The sequence below is a fragment of the Vigna unguiculata genome, chromosome 1 (assembly GCF_004118075.2).
Source record: "Vigna unguiculata cultivar IT97K-499-35 chromosome 1, ASM411807v1, whole genome shotgun sequence".
NCBI lineage: Eukaryota > Viridiplantae > Streptophyta > Magnoliopsida > Fabales > Fabaceae > Vigna > Vigna unguiculata.
In genome coordinates, this window is record NC_040279.1 from 41,945,924 (window position 1) to 41,967,212 (window position 21,289).

Consider the following 21,289-nt stretch of genomic DNA (forward strand, 5'->3'; position numbering starts at 1 on the left):
ACAATCAAATATGAATAGACCAAAAATAGTCATCAAATAACTTTACATTTTTTTTCTTAAAATAAAGTCACAATTATTGATCCGAGAATCCTTCATTTCTAAATGTGAATTTAGACGAAATACAAACTTAAATGAATGTGAATTTAAGTAAATGTCTAATGTATCTTTTAATTTGATAACCAAACCAAATTGTTCTTTACACGCAAATTAAAAAAAAAAATCAATTTTAATTGGTTGTTAATATTTTCAGATAGTTTTTTTTTGGATTATTTTATTTTTAAACATTTATACAAAATATTAATATATACAAAGTAAGGAAACTTGTCATAAACAATTCTCCCGAGGTCAATATTAATTTTGTAAATATATTTAAATAATCAAATTAGTAAATATTTTTATTAAACAGTTATGAATTATTGATAAGTAATGAATAAACGAAAAAAAAATGGAAATGTGATTCATTAAAGTTAATAATAAGAATTATCACTATTAGACAATGAGATGATAAAATTTCAAATGTAAATTACTTTCAAATTTTAAATGATAGATTTCACCTTTTAAAATAATTTATCTCAATTATTACAATTATGGGTAAGCTTGATTGATTAATTTTTTTTTTGGAAAAAAATAATTTAGTTTAATTCAAATTGATTTTATTAAAAATACAATTTATTTGAATTTGAGTCATATCATATTAAAAAGACTAACAATTGATACTTATAATCATTAGTTAATAAAACATATATTTTTAATGTGATTCCTCTTTTCACGAACCTTAAAATTGTAGGTTTACATTAAAATTTGTTATTATTCGAATTTTGAACTATAGGTATATCTTTAATATTTTTATTACAAACTATAGGTTAATCTATAACTGTGAGACAATGCTGGTACATTGTTATGCATATTTTTACACAAAAACTGTAAGGTTAAAGAAGAATTTATAAATACGTAAAAAGAAATTAATAGATATATTTGTTATATATAAAGATGTAAACTTTTTTATAACTGGGGGATAACAATGCAAGGATTTGAATATATTAAATAAGGGTAGTGGTAGTGGTGGTGGAGGAACGCGGAGGAGAGGGAAAGGGTTTTGCAGATCAATTGTTTCGATTTTCTTTGTAATAATAAATAAATAAAGCGCTTCAACTCGAGATTGGAAGAAAGGAAAAAAGAAGAAGGAATGAGTTATCTCTATGTTATGACGCGACTATGAGGAGTGTGGCAAAGGCAATTCAATTCTGATTTCAGATTCATCCCACATCCACAGGTTCCATTCGTTTTTCTATTGCTGTGTGCATTGCTGTTGCTCTTTCTCTCTCTCTCTCACTATGTTAATTCTCACTGTTCCTCTTAGTTCCTCTCGCTTCGTTGCAATTTATGCTGCAATCTGCATTCTCGTACCTTTTGTTCTTAATTTAATTTATGTAACTGCTGAAGGCCAAAACGGAATTACAGTCATGCTACCCTAGACATTTTAGTAAGAAAGTGGAGGAATCTAGTTCTACACGCGCCTAGGTAACTCAATTCACAAAATTGTAACTGAAAATCAAGCTGTGAGAAATTCAATAGGATGAGTGCTCATCTGACTCTATCGCAAATTAAGTTATAAAATGGAATTAGTTCTTTATGTACTGATGGCTGTTCACAAAATAATGTGTTATTTGCAGATTGACTCCGATCTTCTCGTCGGAAGTTATATCACGTTAGCCGTGTGTCTGCAACGTGACTGGAAAAGAGAATGAGTGCAGAGATTGATTCAACTTCTGCTCCTGAACCTCATAAAATGTCTGGAACTTCATCAGTAACAACCACTAGTGGCCAAAAGCTGTCTATATTTGCTGCCAAATCAGGGTTTGTCATCCCTAAAAACAAATTGTCGGGGTCACTGGTCCCTATTTTCCGAGGGGCTAAAAAACACGGGGTCACTGGAGCCATCAATGAAGAAAGTTCAAAACAAACTGAGAGGAAATCAAAATGGGGACCTGATCTTACACAGGATGCAACTGTCAGGAGGGGAAAAGCTCTAGCATTGCAGGTGTTTCCTGGAATCTTTTCAAACAACACTCCACTAACATTTGTATTGCTATGTATTTTTTTCTCTCATTCTTCCATTTTCATTTCCTTTAAAGCATTCAATTCTAAGGTCATATTTACATTTCTTTACAAGTTTTGGTTAAAATGTTTATTTTTTATTACTCCCTATTCCTTTTTTTTTTTTTTAAATTTTAGTTTTAGAATGTTCTTCACATTTTTTTGGATCAGCAAAAAAGAATTAATTAAATAGAACAGGACACCTAGAGTGTTTTGGGGTGCCCTAACCCTTATACAAAACTTGCAAAAACAAGTGCATGCTAGTAGAGTACATTCAGAGCTAGAACTCTAGATACAATACAAAGCTCATAGTACAAAATACATAAAAAAACCTTCGCATGAAAAAAGGATTCATTGTGAACTAAAAACTGAAGATACCCCTCAATTTGAACCAAAAAATTCACAAAAGAGACGGGAGAAATATTAGTTATAAGGGTATGTGTGACCCTCAGAAGTTATCCATAATTGCAAAGCAACTTTGAATTCCTGATGTTGGTGTGCAGAGATATAATCGGTCCGTCCAAGTAGCGACCGGGTAAGATTCTTCACCAAGTTAGTCCCTTGCCAACATATTCTACAATTTTATCCATGATTACCTTGTTTGTGTAAAAGATCCGTACGAGCAAACTAGAGAAGAGGTTTTCCAAAAGCTAACCAAACCTAAGTTCCCAGTTCACACCATCGTCCACTATTCAACTTTTTACTACCCTAATGATCTTATACAGATAAATGGACAGAGATACCACTCAGGGTATGAAAAGTGTGCCCTATTCCCCACATTCTAAGATTAGTTTTTGGAAAGTGTCCCTAATTTCCATTCCACATTCTCATCAAAGCACTTCCCATCTGCACCATTCCCACACAGTGCTCAAATCACTCCACCACCTTGATTCTTTGGTAGAATTACCACTATCATTCAAGTTTCTTCAAGATTCATATTTGGTTTCTAAAATTTCTTTCTATAAACCCTTATCTACTGTAGCCAACCTCCATTTCCACTTGGCTAATAAAGCAATATTAAATAGCCTAATGTCCTTAATACCCAACCCTCCTTGTTCCTTAGGTTTGCATATATTGGCCCACTTTATCCATGCTATCTTCCTACGTGTTGCCTCCCAACCCCATAGGAAGTCTCTTTGTATCTTGGTAATGACATTGCATACCTTAGCTGGTGTTTTGAAGAAGGAAAAAAAATACAATGGGGTTGTTGTAAACACATATTTAATTAGACAAGTTCTTCCTGCAAAAGATAAGAACTTACCATTCCACCTAGCTAGTTTTTTCTTGATTTTATTGACCACCATCTCAAAAGCTTAACCTCCTTGGTTCACATGCTTTGGATGCAACCTTAATATTTGTTCCTGATACCCCTCCTCACAATGCTTCTTTGTCCGTTTTAAATCCCCAATACTGCATGTTGAAAGACAAATATTTACTTACATGAAAACCATGATATTGACATTAGTAAAGAGGTATTTTTGTTGGACTTTGGCAGGGAATGTGATTTATATCTGGAAGCTATTCAAATTTCCTTACATGTTGGGTGGCGTAGTGTGTGCTTCTGCTAATATTTTGCCCAGGTTCTTGCTTCCGCGGTATCTACAACTCATACTTTTGTTGCACACCATTTGTAGATTCGAGTGGATCAAATCACAAAGCAGTTGGAATCAGAAAAACTGGAAGTTGGGGACACTCAGAACTTGCCATTGGGAGCTGAGAACACGGATAAAAGCAAATCTGGCTCTCAAATGAACATCAAGGTTAACGACAATTGACACTGTCCTTTTTAATTTTTGTCACTTATTATTTTCTCAATGTTGTGCATTTATTATTATTATTATTATTATTATTATTATTAAATCAACTTCTGATGTTGATTTATGGATCTAAGAAGTCAGAAATGCTCGAACTTGAAAAGCGCGAAGCCATAGGTTTGTTTTTCTTGAAGTACCTATACTTTTTATGCCTCCTCAACTCCCTTTTAATTCATACATACTGTTTATTCCATTATAATCGTGATCTTAATCATTTCCAGGCGAAATACTAAAATTAGATCCCAGTTACAAACCTCCACGTGGTTTTAAACCATTGTTAAAAGAAGCCAGCATTCCTTTGCCTGTAAGTATTGATTAATGAATCCAACTTCCAATAATTTAATATTTACTGAAATGAATTGATTGCGTTGGATTTAACTTTGGTTGGATTATGGATATATGGATCATTTTGCAACCAGAATTCATTCACCATGTTTTGTTCAGTTCTTTTTCCTTACTGTGAATGAACATTGATAAAAAAAGAAGGGCAATTCAGTGCACTAGTCTCCCACTTAAAATGGTCTGGAGAGTGTAGATGTATTCAGTCATATCCCTACAACCAAGGAAGTTTTCTAGGATTTGAACCCATGGCTTGTAGGTCACAAGCTAGTATCGTTACCGTTGTGTGGAAACTTATCCTCTACTATTCACTAGTGTTGATATATTTAATAGTTTCATGTCTGGTCAAAACTCTAGTATGGTTGACATTTTGTGGGCCTTATAATATTTCTTAATGTTGTAAGATTGTGGCAATTTTTAGGTGATAAGACCTTATATTATTTCTTCGAGTTTCACTTGAAGGTCCGTGTGTTTGACCTGAGCATGTGGAAAGTGTTAATTAACTGACCAGAAACAGACAACTCATTTCCATACATTCTTTTCCAAACCGGTCTTCTCATTCATTTTCTTGGAATAATTTCCTGATGGTTGACGTTGTTGGAGAAGCTCGCCCCTCAGTCTTGAGAGAAAGTTGAAGAATAACTTGCAGTACATGATGTACCTTTGAATTGAGCTTCAGAATTTAGTGGCACTAATACCCCAGCCTAGTTTGCCATATATTACAAGTATACTCAATACTGATTGCTACGTAGGGTAACTAAGCAAAATGAGTCAACTGCTTTTGCTGCTCATGTCTGTTTACGCCAAAGTTTGGCAGTCCTTTGTTGTAAATTTAATGTTAAGAATGATCTGTGACTTTTTCAAATTAAAATGTCTTTAAGTTAACTAAACTTGATGTTCTCTATAATACAATGATAAGTCTTACATGTAATACCATACACAGGTTCAAGAATATCCTGGGTACAATTTTGTTGGTCTAATATATGGGCCTGAAGGTGATAATCAGAAACAACTAGAAAAGGTAAGATTTTTGGGTTGATATCTAATCTCCATCTAGTGCTTTACAGTCACTAAGCTGTATGTATATATACTGATTTAGTTCATGAAATTAATTTCTTCATTTTTTAATTGATCTCTGATATATGCATATACCAGGAAACTGCTGCCAAGATAAAAATTCATGGAACCAAAGCAGACACAGGAGAGAAAGTAAGTTCCTTCACTTTGTTGATAACATAATGTGGCTATTATCCACTGCACATATAACTCTGAAATATTTTAACTTGATTTTGGGAGGAAAGAATTGTAATTGTTTGCATTTGTTTTATGTTTTATTTTCATTGGCTGCTTTACATTTTCAGGGTGAAATTAAGCCTGGAACTGATATCCATTCCAGTTACAAGGAGATGTGTGTTAACATATCAGCTGATAGTTTTGAAAAAGTGGATGCAGCAATGTCAATAATTGAACTGCTGATTACCTCTGTAACTGTGAGTCTTGTCATTTCAAATGATACAAGTTTTTATAATTTATGGTTATGTTATAAAATACATTTTATTACTAATAGTTTTATAATGATGCCATTCCTTATGTAATTTTGTTCGTGCCTTGTAATAATTGCTTATTCAGGGGAATTTAGCCGCTGGCTCTACACCCTCTATATCAGTTTCTAGGGACAGCACTGATATTCTGGGTCAAAGCCAAGAAGGCCAGCCTTCTCATGCAGATTCTGTTTCTCTGGAAAACCAGGCTGTTCTGCAACCAGTAGCTGTTACCCAAAAGCATGAAGATAACTTCCAATACTCTACACCATGGTTTTCGGTGGTTCCTTCTAATACCCCCATTTTTGCTTCATCTGGCACTGTAGCCCCCCTAAACCCATTAGGCCTTGGTAGAACTCCCCATTTTCCATCACAAACTTCAAATACGGTTCCTACTTTTGGTTCTCAACCTGGATTTCAACCAATTATTCCAAATCAACATGTTTCCGTGCAAGCACCACCACCAAGACAGATTTTACACTATCCACATCTGACTCAAGCGACTCCTTTGGGTCACGTTGGCCCCCCAAGAAATGCTTCTATAATATCTGTACAGAATCTGTCAACTCCAACAAATGCTTCACATTCATTTCCTGTTACTTTAAGCCAATCAACGCCAATAGGACAACTGCAGACATCAGTGTCTTCATTTCCTCTACCCATATCTGGTGTATCACCATTGCCCATAGCTAACCAGCCCATCACCCATCTTGGGGTCCCTTCTGGCCAGAATGAACCCCTTGTCGCTGTTAAAACATCCATTGGTCCCAGCAATATGGGGTCAATGGTTCCACCTGGAAGACCTGCCTCTCTACATCAGCAACCGGAAGTTGCATTTATGCCACCACAGTCAAATATGTCAATGACACCACGATCTGCTTCCTTTCCTCCACATCAAGTAGGAATATCCCCCGGGCCATTATCTTCTTTGAGACCTATGTCTGTACCAATACCTGCACCTAAACATTCATCTGTAAACCATTTAGCAGGACCTGTTTCATTTCCTTCGTCAGGAATATCCCCTTCTTTTCCATTGCCTCAGCAAGCAGGAATACCCAATTCTGCTTCTGGAATTGCTCCTTTCCACACCCATTTAAAACCATCTGTCTTGGTGCCATCAAAATCTGGAAATTTTACTTTTCGATCACATGCCCCCAATGCAGACTACAGTCAAGCAGGTGCTACACAGGAGCCACCTTCTGGTCCACGGCCTCCGCCATTTGGGTTTGGCGTGCCTGATCAGCCTCTTCAAAACTTTCCTAGGACACAATTCACTGCTCAAGTGGATCAAACCATTTCCTTCGGGGGAAGATCAAACTCAATTCCAACCCCAAGACATACTGCGTTTCCATATGGTGGTCAACCTGCACCTAGATCTCCAGTCCCACAAATGGGTATGAATAACTTCATTCCTGCTCCGCAAAGGCCAAACTTGACCGGTGCTGTTGCCCAAAGAGGCATGCCTATCCGACAAAGCTACGCTGTTCAGATGACACGGCCAGATATCCCAATGCCCCTGAATCACAAGTTTGTCAACAATACCCTCATGGCTTCTGGGAAGCTACCATATTCTGCGGACCAAATTTATGACCCCTTTTCACCCACTTCTGCACCTCCACAACAAAAAGGTAATCCTGGACAATGAGGGAATTTGATGTGGCCACAGATACGGTTGCTGACAGTGAAACCTTGAGTTATGACTGCAGTTTTAGGCAAGCAGGCGAGATACTAATTGTATAGATGGTTTCTTATTACAAGTTTTAGTTGAGAGGACATATTGTCATAGTTGTTTTTGGGCCTTTCTTCTGAGTGCCCATTACCGATGTTTTATTGGGAATTGAGTGCAGCCAATCTTTTCAGAAATATGGTAATCCCTCCACTATGTAAGCCACTTCATTTCATTTGCATTTGGATTTCGTAACTACTGCGGTTGCGCCTGTTAGTTTTAAGTTATATTTAAAATGTATAATTTGAAATAAGTTTTAACTATTTTAGATTTAGTCCATAATTTTTTATTAGATAATAATGTTTTTGAAATAATTAAATATAGTTTAACATATATATCCCTGGAACTGTGAAAGTTAATATTTTTTATAAAGTCCATTTTTCCATATTTTAATTGTGCAATTTAGAAGTCAAAAGTAACTTTTGGATTGTATTGTACAATTCGAAAGCAAACACGACTAGGTATTAGATCCTACAGTCCAAAAGTTATTTAGTTTCTGAATTTCATAATCTAGATTGCACAATCCAGAAGCAATCCAGAAGTTATTTAACATCAGAATTGTACAATTCAAAAGGAAAAAAAATTCTATAGAAGTTGAGGAAGGAATATAGGAAAGTATAGAAAGAAGCTGGCTGAACAGATTACTCATAAAATTGGGCCTGTGTATCTCGCTTGGGGTAAGGATATTGCTTCCTGCACCCCACAATTATTAAATGCACCCCATACTAACAAAATATTCTTCATTGTTCCAGAGCACATTTCATGTGTGATGTTCCAGAAATCTCATTCCGAAAGATATTATATACATTTCAGAATTTCTGTTTCAAAATTTCAGAATATAATCCAAAAGTCACTTTAAAAAAAAAAAATAACATCTTTGAAATTTTTGAAAGTGGATAGATAAATTGTTGCGGTGCCGGCTGCTATCTACTTTGTTGCTTCAGCATACAAAGACATAAAGGGGTAACGGCCTAAAATCCCAGATGCAGTATTTTCAATAAAGACACTCGAAATTGATTTCAAATATGTGTTATAATCCATCATCTCTAATCAACTGCACGTGTTCAGAGATAATTACAGATAGATCCAAAATAATCACGGGTTAGCCTTAAGAACTTTTCGATTTGTCACGGGTTCATCTTATGTATCTTCAACTAAAATAAAATATCAACTTCTAATTTCTTACTATCAAATTTTTATATATTAAAAAAGGCAGAACGATTCTCGTGTTAATCAAAATGCTTATATAATTACGTTGAGCTATTTCAGCAAATCGTAAAATCTTTTTAAAAAAATACTATTATATTAACTTTTAATTGAATGTCCATTTAAATGATTTAACGAGAAGCACACTTACAACAACAGCTAAGTCCCTTCAATTACAGTAACGATTTGAGTTTCTTTTATCATCATTGTTGACCTCCATTTGTGTCAATCGATTTTCAACTTCAAATGTAGAATTTTTGTGTTTATTCAGAAGAAATTATTGTAAATTTACTCAACCTTTTAACTTTTGTATGCAATTTCTTGGGAGATTTGGTTTCTCCCACTTCAGCCTCCTAAGTTGGTGAAAGAATAATAAAAGAAGGCTTCACCAGATTTTCACTTAATCACTTTGGAGTGTATGCAGAGCATGAAATTGCAATTTGACCGCTTTTTCTTTTTCCAATTTTCTGCTTCAGCACTTTTCAAAGGTACATTCGCCCTCCTTATTTAAATTCCTTGAACATACAATGGGTTGCACAAGACGTGTTTGTTGGTATTCAACAGTGAAGCTGGTATTAGTCTAGCGTTTCCTGTGGCTTGCTTTGGATATTCTTTATCTTTATTTCTGTGTGCTATCTGATTTCATATGAATTGATATGGGGAAAATGATATGGGAAAAAGTAAATGGGAACCTTATTTCACAAATGGTTTAGTTTTTTTTTTTTTTTGACGATAAAAGAAACAATGAGAATTATGGAAGGCCTATAGACAAAAATGGGTTCACATGTGTGATAGAGATGTAGACCCCACATGCACAGGCCAGAGCACCATGTCTCGTAAAATAAAGTGGTAAAGTCATACATACACAAGTCACAAGCGAAGCAAATAACATAGCATAGCATTGTATGAGATCAAATTCTCTTAATTGGAATGGTTTCGAAAAGTAAAAGGGTGAGGGATGCAACACTCTTCTCCTTCATCTTGGTTTTACTGTTAGTTGGGTTTGGTAACTCAGATTTAAGCAAAGACAGAGAAGAGTGTGCAGAGAAACTCATGGGGCTGGCTAGTTGTGTTCCTTACGTTGGTGGTGAGGCGAAAACCCCAACCATAGACTGCTGCAGTGGCCTGAAAGTGGTCCTGGAGAAGAGCAAGAAGTGCATCTGCATCCTCATCAAAGATCGTGATGACCCCAATCTTGGCATCAAAATCAATGCCACTCTCGCCATTCAACTACCCTCTGCTTGCCACGCACCTGCTAATATATCTCACTGTGTAGGTACCTACTCATATCATCTCACTCTGTTTTTCTCAATATTTTCATTTTCACTCCATTTGATGTATCATATCATGCTTTTCAGATCTTCTGCATTTAGCACCTAACTCTCCTGATGCTAAGGTGTTTGAGGGATTGCAAAAATCTGCCAAAACAAACGGTTCCACCCCAGTTTCCAGTGGATCAAGCTCAAGTGCTGAGGAAAACAGTGGTGTGTCTACAAAGAGGTGGCCGGTGCCACACCTGCTTTCCTCGATCTTACCACTTCTCTTCCTTCTTGTTTGAAGTGAAGCAACATCAGCACTCCCCTACTACTACTACTACTACTGCTGCTGCTACTTCCTTCACGCCTCTGTTTCTCATCACTCTATATTTTTCTGTGCAAATCTGAAATAAAATCATTCTATATCCATCTATTAATACCAGTTACTTTGGGTAGTAGTAATCATCAATCCTTCATGTTCTTTCTCATTCTCTCTATCTATCAAGAAAAGGAGGGACCACTTTCAATATACTTAGTCGTGACTTCAAGCATCAAGTAGTTCCTCTTTGCATAACATAAACCCTTCGCACATTTTATTTTTATTATATGAATAGTTAATTTTTAATTGAAAAAGCATGAGTTCAACTTTTATTTTTCAATCTCGAAGAAGTTCTGCTTAGCTTACTTAGCATAAACAATTTTTAATTATTCTTATCTTCGTTGCTAAATCGTATTTAACGTGTAGGACTTTGATTTAATTAATTTTTCTCATAATGGTGTTAATATTGTGTGTAGTAGTTACAATAATTGTAATTTTTTTATACACGGAAAACATGACTTATGGTGTTCTACTTCAAATAGAAGTTATGATGGGTAAATATGACTTCTAACCTTTTTTCTTTTAAATTTGTATTCATTACCACTATTTGCAAATAGAAAAATTTGTTTAATAATATTTTTAAATATTTTATTATGTTGATAATACTTATAATTTTAAAGAAGAGTCATGATTAACTAAAAAAATTCTAATCAAGTAAGTGAATAGATGTTATAGAATATGACATTTCATTCGTTATATGGACATTTTATTTCTGTTATGATATTTTTTTTTTAACTTTTCTTTTGTTTATTGTGAAATGGTTAATCCATTTTGTTAGATACAATTTATAGTTAATTTATAATTGGTTTTCTAATTCTTTACGGTTCATATGAAATTTGTGTCGGGATGATCTATAAAATTATCAGGTAAAAAAGTCAAATTCAGATCAAATCTTTCATAAATAAATAATATGTAAATAATAAAATGCATAAAACATAGAAAAGAGTTATCAACACACAACAAAATTTTTAACTTAGGGAGGAAAAATTCACGAGACCTAGTCTGGTAAAATCTTCCACTAATAATAATTAGTGGGTACATCACACAAGTTCTCTTGGACTTGGAGATTTCAAGGATTAAAATACTACTATTCTATTCACCAACAAGGAGGTGAATAACAAATCCCAAATGGTACTCTAAATCAGCAATAGAATGACCCTAATATATGAGAAGAGGAATAAAATATAAAAATTAAATTTGGTCACATTTTTTATAGGGACAAAATTGGTCAATTTTAAACAAAAATTGGGACTAAATTAAATATTATTATCTAACCTTTCTTATATATTTATGAATGGAGAATGCTAATCAATGTTCTTAAAGCATATTAGTTAAAGTATAATTAATGATTTTTTATTTTATCATTTTTATATTGAAAACTTGAATAATTAACTTTATTAATTGATTATATTATAAATTCATATAACAGATTTTATAAAAATAAAAATGTATTTGAAATTTTTAAATAAGATATCTCTCACAAAAAATAAATATTTTAAAATTTTTAAAGTCTTTATTAAAAAACAAGGAAAAATCTCTTTAAGACTTGAAGAATCTCTCGATGAAATGTAAATTTTTTAGATGTTTAATATTATTTTTATTTTTTATTAATTTACATTTTTTATGTTTAATTATATTTTAATTTTTAGTAATATTAAAATATAGTTATTTTATTATTTTTTAACTATTGTGCATCAAATAAATTATTAAACAAAGTTATTCAAAACTTATAAACATTTTTGTCTTGTAAAAATATATTAATAATTACTAGATCATAATTTATTTAATATCACAATTAAGTATTAACTTTTGTAAAATTTAATATTATTAGTTCTTGTTAATCGGTACCCTTAGAATATTAATTAGCAAGACCTTTATTTTATTTTTAAAATTAAATTTAAAATTAAAATTGGATTTATAAATAAAAAATGTTTCGTTAGAAATAGATTTAGAAATGAATTTGGATTTTCAATCTTATTCAAATATTTAAATATGAATTTACAAATTGATCTAACTATTTAGATATAGATTTAAAATGAAAATCTAGTCTATTTTTTCACATATTTAGATCTAAAATTTGATTTTTTTTTATTATTCTAAACAATTGAAAAATATATATATTGAAATGTTCTTTCGTAAACTTTCATCTTCAAAATATTTTGAATTTTATATTTTAGTTTTTTTATTGAGACAAAATAGTCGAATTTCTCTACTTAAGATAACATTTTACTTTAAAAGCATTTAATTTTATTTCATATTATATAATTTTAAAATTAAATTTTATAAAAAAATTTAATCAAATTTAAATCTTTAAATAATATTTAATTTTTTAATTTTTTCAATATATATGCATACATAAAAAAGTGACTAGTCACAAAATTTTAATTTTCTCTCTTTTTTTATAAAACAATATTATTTTAATTACTTCAAAACATACTATCAAGATATAGGTGTTTCTCTTAACACTTGTTTGAAAAGAAATTAATGCATTCGTGTAAGAAAAACCATGAACAAACATTTCCACATAATGTCAAATACAAAGATCCGGAAAGAATAATTTTCATTCATTTTAGTCACAACTAAAATATTACAAAACCTTAGCCCATCAAAAAATGGGGAAACTCGAAATGACAACATATATTGTGAAGAAACACAAGATGATCAAGAGATAAATAGCCACAACTGTAAATAAAAGCCTGCACCTCTCCCACCTTAATTCTACAACCTTTCTCTCAGCAAAATAACCACCCAAAATGAAAGGGTACAGATAGTTGTAAAAACGAATCCTAGTAACATGTTAGTAATCGCCATTGCCAACACCTACTGACACTGCACGACCTCTACTGCTCTGGTAATGATGCCGCACACGCCCACACCTCTCTTGGTCATTAGAGTTATAAACCGTACAAAATGATGTTGGATTGACACACCGGGAAGGAAAAAGTAAATTGAAGAACATGAACTTTAAAAGACAAAAAAGGGAGAAAATCACCCTATAGGTGTAAGTCTGCACCTAATACCTAAGACACTGTATAATGCTATTAGGGGTTGAAAATCAGTCCCAAGCACTAGTTACCCCAGGACCATATCCTCCACCATAACCACCAGAATTGCCATATCCACCACTGTTGTTTCCTGTACTGTAGTAATCAGAACCACCACCCCTACTAAAAGAACCTTCTCTTCGAAAGTCACGGCCACCAAATCGGTTTCCTCCTGTTCGACGGTTCCGCCCACCACCAATAGAAGAGCGAGCAGCATACCGTGAGAGCCAATCAGGTACTTCTTGATTCGCTTCTTGCATCAGATCTGCTAAAGGCCTAGCTAGTGATGCATTGTTGTCATTAAAGAACGCAGTTGCAAGGCCTTTCTTTCCTGCTCGCCCTGTTCTTCCAATACGGTGTACATAATCATCAATATCATTAGGAAGGTCAAAGTTAACCACATGGGCAACATGAGGAATGTCAAGCCCGCGTGCAGCCACATCAGTTGCAACCAATATGGGGGTGTTGCCAGTTTTAAATGATCTTAATGCCAATTCTCTTTCCTGCAAGCATGGTAAAATAATAAGCCTATATAGATACACAAACGTAAAAATATTTCAAAAAATATAATTGCAAAATCATTGCAACAACATTTGACCTTGAGACAGTATGATATTTGCAAGTTTCAGCTTCAAACAGAGTAAGTAATAGTCAGTTTTAACAGCTTCAAAAATAATTCATTGCCAAGGACAAATGTGCATAATAGTCATTTTTAGGCCACTAACCACCATTGCCCACGATAGAAATACCTATTAATTAATATGAGAAATGCCTATGGATTTCAAGGATTATGGTTGACTCAGTTTTCAGAAAAACAGAAGGACTCAAGAACTTGCCTATGGACATGCAAGTTTAGATGAGTTCATATCTGAGTTTGCAAGCGTTCTAACTTGTTCTTGATAGGAAAGAAGACAGTCTCATCTCAGTAAACAAGTTAAAACTCCTGATTAATAACGATGATAACACCCTAGTAATCAATCTAAAATTGCAGTGCACAGCAGCAAACTCTAAAGTTGCCATTATGAGAAGTTGGATGGTAATAATTTTATATAGAGGCTTCATTGCCACTTTTAGTCTTCTCATATGTCAATAATGGATAACAGGGCAGAGCGCCTAAAAATGCTAAAGCAAGATGGTGGGAAGATGACAGCTATTCTGAATAGAGGCTTCATTGCCACTTTTATACAAGTTTTCTTTTTTTTTTTTTTACATTTTTAAGTACATATAGTTTCATGTATTATATAACAATATATATTGTTTAGTATTCTTATTATAGTATTATTTAATTCTATTATTTAGTTTATTCTATTTTTTTGCTATCATTTTTAATTTATTATAATGTATAATATGCCTTAATTCTTTTATTATTTTTTCCACATTTTATTATTATTATTATTATTATTATTATACTAATATTAATTATAATCTTAGTAAGCCACAGTACTCTCAATAGGCAGGATAAGACGAGATTTAAGAACAGAAAGGCAATGACTTTAATAGGCATGATTCTACAAGTCCTCCATCAAACTCCCCTGCAACAGCACACACTCAACAGCCCAAACAGTCAAGTGGCTGCAAAACCCACTTCTGCCTGTGATTCGCTGGGCTGCCACTCCTACTGTAAGCCGCTCAGACATCCTCGAATGGGAGCGGCCACTCCACCCGCCTATCAGCAATCACGGTATGATAGCAGGCAATTGACAGCTGAATCTCCCTACTATTGCCATTTCTTGAATTTGGTGTCCCACCAACCCGATTATTTTAAATGTATTGTTTTGATCTACCCACTGACTTCACATCCAAAATTTAATATAAATGCAGGCATATCACTTTAATGCACATCCACAACAACAGTACCATCATGCAAGCCTTTCAATCAAATATTAGATGTCTAGTTAATGAATGAACCAAAATTGCACAACTAAAATAACAGAGGGGCCAAAATTACAAAAAATGAGAACCAAATTTGAGAAATGATAACAAGGGGACCAAAAGTACAAGTGAGCTTAAATATTATAATGCAAAATAAATAATCTATACAACACACAAAAATGACCCCTAACTGTCTACCTCTTTTCAATCGAATTGTTCAGGTTGACTCCTTATTCTCTCCTTTTATTCTATTACGAGTGACTTACAACTGGCTTTTTAAACAGCCTTTACAAAGGTCCTAACACAGATAAACCTAGGGAAGTCAGATGTCCTCCCCCAACTTTCCAAGACATTAACTCAACCATCTTTTAAAATGTCTTATGCAAGGCCCTTACACAGAAAAACCAAGGAAAGTCAGATGTCATCCCCCCACTTTCCACAACATTAACTCTATGAACAGACATATATAATCATAAGCGTCCAACTCTGCTTTCTCAAAGCACCAAACATTATTAAGGCAGAAAAAAAGAAGAGAATAGCTGGAGTATGGGCCTTGTCCATCAAATATAAATCAAACAACAAATATAAATCAAAGTATTAGTCTGGATCTACACACAGATGCAAAAGCAGATATAATTGTACAACAGACTAACCTGTTGTGACCTGTCACCGTGAATAGTAGTTGCTGGAAAACCATTACGACACAACCAATGCTCGAGAGCATCAGCTCCCTTCTTTGTCTCCACAAAAACTAAAGTCAAGGCTTGCTGCAGAAAATAAAATCATCCATGAACTAGGTCTTACATAATTAAGTAATAGCATTTGCCTTGAGAAAAGAAACATGTCCATACAATGGGAAAAGACAACATCTATGCTATAATTTACCACAAACAAAAATATATACAAGCAACTGTCAAGAAGTAAGAAACACCTGGTACTTCTTGGACAAACAGAAAAGGAGTAGAAATTCCAAGTTTTAGACAACAGAATACATGTATCGTGCATTGACCTAAATATTATCATGCAAAACAGGTATACTGGATTGATCGATCAAACATAGTCCAGAAAAAACCCATCAAAATTAGGTCCAAAGAGTGTCTGACAATAATAATCATGATGTTTACAGTAAAAGCTTCTTCAGTCTGCCAGTATACTGTACATGAGAAGCTGATAGTTAAAGAAAAAAATAACTTACAACCATAATCAATCAACTCAGGAAAACTATGCGTTCATAGCATAATCCCCATTTCATTGCTCTGGAACATTTTCCCAAGACAAATACATGCATGGATCAGCCTTCAAACGCTGATTTGAGTCCAAAACAATTTGAATAAGCTCTCGGAAACAAGAATTTCTTTACATTTAATTGCAAAAAACACATTAAGTTTTATACTAGTAAAATACACTTTCTGTGAACTGAGAATACCTTTCCTTGTACACCATTTGCCCTCTGCGCATGAAGAAGATCCATGAGGTGACTTCTCTTGTCAGACTCTTGAACGTACTCAACTCTTTGGACAATCAAATCGGTACTTGAGCCCACTCTTCCAACGGCCAGAAAAATATAATTTGAAAGGAAATCAGAGGCTAGTCTCTGCATATTAACAGTAAATCACAACAAAATTAAACGATGATATGAGGAAGCTATACATTCAATAAATAATATTGATTTGCATTACTAGGATGTCTGCCACTTATATCCCAATTAAAATTTGAAATAGCAATTATTTAATTGTAATAGTGCTGATCTTTCCACGAGTAAAGATGAAGGAATTATTAAGGATAAAAAAAAGCTAAATGCAAATATGTGGTGCACATAAACATGAGGAACGAGCATCTTAGATTAATTACAATTTACAACTAAAATCGTAAGGTTAGGCACATCCTCCCGCCCAGCATAGAGAATATTAAACCTGTATCTCTCTTGGAAATGTGGCACTGAACAACATAGTCTGTCTGGCACCTGGTGGAGGCATGTCCATTTGTTCTACAATCTTCCTTATTTGTGGTTCAAAACCCATGTCCAGCATCCTATCTGCCTCATCTAAGGCCAAATATTTGATCATCTGCAATGAAACTCTAGCTCTCTCCAGCAAATCTACCAATCTTCCTGGAGTTGCAACAAGAATATCCACCCCTCTCTCAAGTTCCCGTAGCTGGAAAATTTATTTAGTTAGGACCTATGCCAAATGTAAACGACATATTAATATTCAATTGTGGAAAGAACAAGGACTGAAGACCTGCTGGTTTATAGGAGCTCCACCATAGGCAACAACGACCCTGACCCCTGTCTGATATGAAAACTTCCTAGCCTCTTCAAGTATCTGAAAGGAACGAAAAGAAGATATATTTCATATAGATGTGCAGAGCAGTGGAGGGAATCAAAAAGAGAGGAAGCATGTGATATGTAGAGTGTATGTAATGAGAAAGTACTAACTTGCACGGATAACTCCCTAGTCGGCGACAGAACAAGGGCAAGTGGATAGACTGTACGGGCACCGCGAGGGGGCCGCTGGGGGGGCTGCCCTTGACCTCTCATAATGCCACTGATGATAGGGAAACAGAATGCCGCAGTCTTTCCGGAACCAGTCTGTGCACAAGCCATCAAATCCCGTCCGCCAAGGGATATAGGTATGGCATGCCGCTGGACCGGCGTTGGTTTAACATATTTGCAGCGTCTAATGTTCTGATTAAGAGCCTCGCCCAAGTCAATCTCCGCAAAAGTATTCACAGGTGGGGGCACGTTTTCACCGCTCGTCTCAACGGGAATGTCCTCGTAAGCATCAAAATTAATTCCCGTGTTTTCCTGCTCCTCGCCAAAAGCTGTTGCTCCCTCTTCAGCTGCATCCTCCTGATCTCCGAAGGGGTTCACTTCCCGCCGATCCCAACCACCGCTTCTGCTCCCCCACCCGTTTCTGGGCGCACCCCACCGTGATCCGGCATTATTATTAGCATTCGCATTGGGTGGTGGCGGAGCAGGGGTGGATTCTGTTGATGCTGATGCTGCACGGTTCCTCAGATGCGGAGGCACATAAACGGGCCGCGTCGGAGCTGTGGAGTTGGATGTTCCCGCATTTTCAGAGGCGGAATTCGCAGCCAAATCAGCCCACGATGTTGGCATGCTTGCCCTGTGTTGTGTGCTTCCTTCCAAAGGATCACGATTCACGCCCTCACCCTGCAATTCAAACAATCACATTACATAACAATGGTGCAGAGAGAGGAGGTGAATGATCAAAAGGATGAATGAGTGAGACAGAAGAGCATAGAGAAGAGAAACAACCTACCTACCTACCTGTCTGTATTGGGAAGACTAAAACCCTCAAGTGTAGACGATCGTTGACGAAGATGAAGAAACCCTAAACGCCACACACAACACGCCTTCAAACTTGGATGCGATAGATACAAAAATATCTTTTCTGCCTAAGAATGCGCCTTCTCTCTCTCTCCCTTATTTCACTTCATTTTCTTTTCTTTTTATTTTCTTTTTCCATTTTTATTTTTTATTTATAATGTATGAATGTAAATAAAAGGCTCTTTCTGTTTCAGCTTCCAAGTTCAAATCAAGGCTTTCAACCCTACCTGATGAGATGCGATACGCTGCTTTGCGTCTGCGGCTCCTGAAAATCTCAACTCACGATTCCATTCTATTCTTAGTTGTCTTCCAGACACCCATATTAGCACTAAATTCTTTACTGTCTAAACTATGCTAATCCCCCTAACCCTAACCCTTTTCTCTCTTCTCTCTTCTTCACTAATCTCCTTTCTTTTTCACTCTTGTTTTTTACGGTCATTTTAGTTAACAACAAACATTTTTTTAATTTTAAATTTTCTCACCTTGGATTCATTTCTCAATACTTTCGGTATAGGATAAACTTGAGGAAGTGAAAAATAATGATTTAAAATAAAGGTAAGTTGTTTGAATTAAAAGAAAAATAAAAAATATATAAAATTATATGATTTGATTAATGTGAAGGTTAAAAAATATTTTAATAAAAGAAATTTAAGGTAACTAATTTGAAATTATTATTATTATTACTATTTGCATAAACACTTTTAAATATGTATAATAATATATTAGTAGTAGGAATGACAACAAGGTGGGGACGAGTTTCGTTATCGTATACACATCTTCGTACAAAAATTCATCTCTGATTTCCATACCCAAATTCAACGAGTATCAAACTTTTGTCTCATCTTCATCCTCACCGGTTAACAGATATAATCTCGTACTCATACCCGTACTTATTTTCTTACTACTTTATATTAATTTTAATTAATTTTTATAAAATAATAAAAAATTATGGTAAAAGAAACATAAAATTATAAAATATTCAATATTACGAGGATGGTTGTTTCTTTGATATCAAATACTTTGAAATAAATTATAATTGTTTACATTTTATATTAGAATACCAAATAAAATTTCATGAAAATCAAAACATTTATTAAATTTGCAAACATTAATAAAACATAGTTGATAAAATTTAAAATTATTTCTAAAAATTATAAAAGAAAAAAAAATATTCAAATTAAAATATATTTTAAATGTTTGTTTACTTCAATTTTTAAATTATAATGAATCTCTTTTTTATATACTAATAAAATTATAACACATCACTTGATCAAAATGACGCAAAGAACAAATAATAAATATAATAATAAAATTTTAACATAGATCTTGTATCTTTTGAACTCCAATATATGTTGAATCTTATAAAAAAATTCATGACAATTACATTAAATTTTTATATTGTAGTAAATAAAAAATATTTATACAATTATAGTGAAAAAATTAAAGTAGGATTGTAAGGAGTTAGAAAATAAAAATTAATTTGATAAACTTTATCGAAATAGTATTCTACATGGAAAATAAAAAAAAATATTAACAAATTAAAAAATTAACAAATGTGTGTTTTGTAAACAATTTGAAGACTATTGAAAGGAATCGCACAAAGGAAAATAATTTTATAATTAAGGGTATGATAAGATAAAAAATATTTTAGAGATCTAAGAAAACTTTTCAAATATCAATATATATATACTCAATGGTTAAGAAATAACAAAAATTGTTTTAGCGAAACAAAAAAATTCTTCAAATGAAACAAAAATTAATAATAATAAGTAAATAATTTTTTTTTATATTACCTAGTAAATGAAAGATTTATGCTATTAAACACTTAATTTGAGAGTATTAAACATTCTCATGTGAAAGGAAAATATACAATAAATAAAAATATTAAAAAAATAATAGAAATATTCAAATGTTAAATATAATTTTTTTTAATTGACATACATCATTTTAACATAATTACATAAAAGTTATGATAAGATAAAAAATGTATTGGAAATGCGAATGAGTTTCATGACAAACTAAATAATTAGAATAAATAAAAAATAAAAAAGAATATATATATACATGATTACTTAATTAATTGTGAATATTTTAATAATTTCAACAATGATGGAAATACAACGGAGACGTGTATTATGACAGGAATATATACATCCCATCCCATCCCATCCTCATATTCAACTTAGCTAATAAAACAAGCATAGAAAGAAAATCTTTAATAAAATCAAAATTAAGCATACTTATTTCATCAAATCTCAATTCCTGGAGACCGTTCACATTATCATGTTCATTATCAAGAATGCAAAACTATTTTCCTTCCTATAAACGAGCAACAACAATAATTTTATTAGGTTAAAGTTTAGTATTATTTATCCGTTCAAATTTGTCAAAAGAGATTTACAAGTAACAATTGATTCTGGAAAACACAGACACAAAAATTGATTATGCTGACAAAATATAAAAGTATGAGAATCGATTATCTTCACCGTTATACAATAGTATAATTGATTTTGCTTAAATCAAATTGACCAAAATCAATTATTTTCACCCATGAAGAATGGTAGAATGGATTCTCCCACCGGTTTTGGTTTAGACAACTCAACTTTGATAGTTACACCTTCACAATTTTATAGATAAATGTCAGACTTGTTTTAAAAATAACA

The 21,289-nt window shown here is 33.4% G+C and overlaps 3 protein-coding genes across 12 annotated transcripts; 2 read left to right on the top strand and 1 right to left on the bottom strand.

Annotated features, from left to right (window-relative positions):
- Nucleotides 1–1,029: 1,029 nt before the first annotated feature.
- LOC114180833 (branchpoint-bridging protein) lies at nt 1,030–7,712 on the top strand. 5 transcript variants are annotated; one of them, XM_028067127.1, is made up of 10 exons: nt 1,035–1,273; nt 1,444–1,521; nt 1,674–2,041; nt 3,732–3,857; nt 3,989–4,028; nt 4,133–4,215; nt 5,194–5,271; nt 5,406–5,459; nt 5,612–5,740; nt 5,880–7,712. In XM_028067127.1, the coding sequence occupies exons 3-10, from the start codon at nt 1,745–1,747 to the stop codon at nt 7,434–7,436; spliced, it is 2,364 nt and encodes a 787-aa protein (XP_027922928.1). In that variant the 5' UTR covers nt 1,035–1,273; nt 1,444–1,521; nt 1,674–1,744; the 3' UTR covers nt 7,437–7,712. The 5 variants fall into 5 exon arrangements, with proteins under 5 accessions (XP_027922925.1, XP_027922934.1, XP_027922928.1 ...); XM_028067139.1 differs by lacking the exon at nt 1,444–1,521 and adding an exon at nt 3,593–3,648; XM_028067124.1 differs by lacking the exon at nt 1,444–1,521 and having other exon boundaries at nt 1,030–1,273.
- Nucleotides 7,713–8,954: 1,242 nt separating this feature from the next.
- Nucleotides 8,955–10,534, top strand: LOC114180861 (protein YLS3-like). The gene is made up of 2 exons (XM_028067153.1): nt 8,955–9,999; nt 10,082–10,534. The coding sequence occupies exons 1-2, from the start codon at nt 9,654–9,656 to the stop codon at nt 10,279–10,281; spliced, it is 546 nt and encodes a 181-aa protein (XP_027922954.1). The 5' UTR covers nt 8,955–9,653; the 3' UTR covers nt 10,282–10,534.
- Nucleotides 10,535–12,888: 2,354 nt separating this feature from the next.
- LOC114184233 (DEAD-box ATP-dependent RNA helicase 37-like) lies at nt 12,889–18,996 on the bottom strand. Of its 6 annotated transcripts, none has more exons than XM_028071539.1 (8): nt 18,854–18,996; nt 18,559–18,630; nt 17,712–18,449; nt 17,515–17,598; nt 17,188–17,430; nt 16,701–16,868; nt 15,928–16,041; nt 12,889–13,905 (listed from the first exon to the last, which is right to left on the bottom strand). In XM_028071539.1, exons 3-8 carry the CDS (start codon nt 18,393–18,395, stop codon nt 13,414–13,416), a joined length of 1,785 nt encoding a protein of 594 aa, XP_027927340.1. In that variant the 5' UTR covers nt 18,396–18,449; nt 18,559–18,630; nt 18,854–18,996; the 3' UTR covers nt 12,889–13,413. The 6 variants fall into 6 exon arrangements, with proteins under 6 accessions (XP_027927340.1, XP_027927349.1, XP_027927357.1 ...); XM_028071548.1 differs by having other exon boundaries at nt 18,567–18,630; nt 18,854–18,994; XM_028071556.1 differs by having other exon boundaries at nt 18,563–18,630; nt 18,854–18,994.
- Between the last annotated feature and the right edge of the window lie 2,293 nt (nt 18,997–21,289).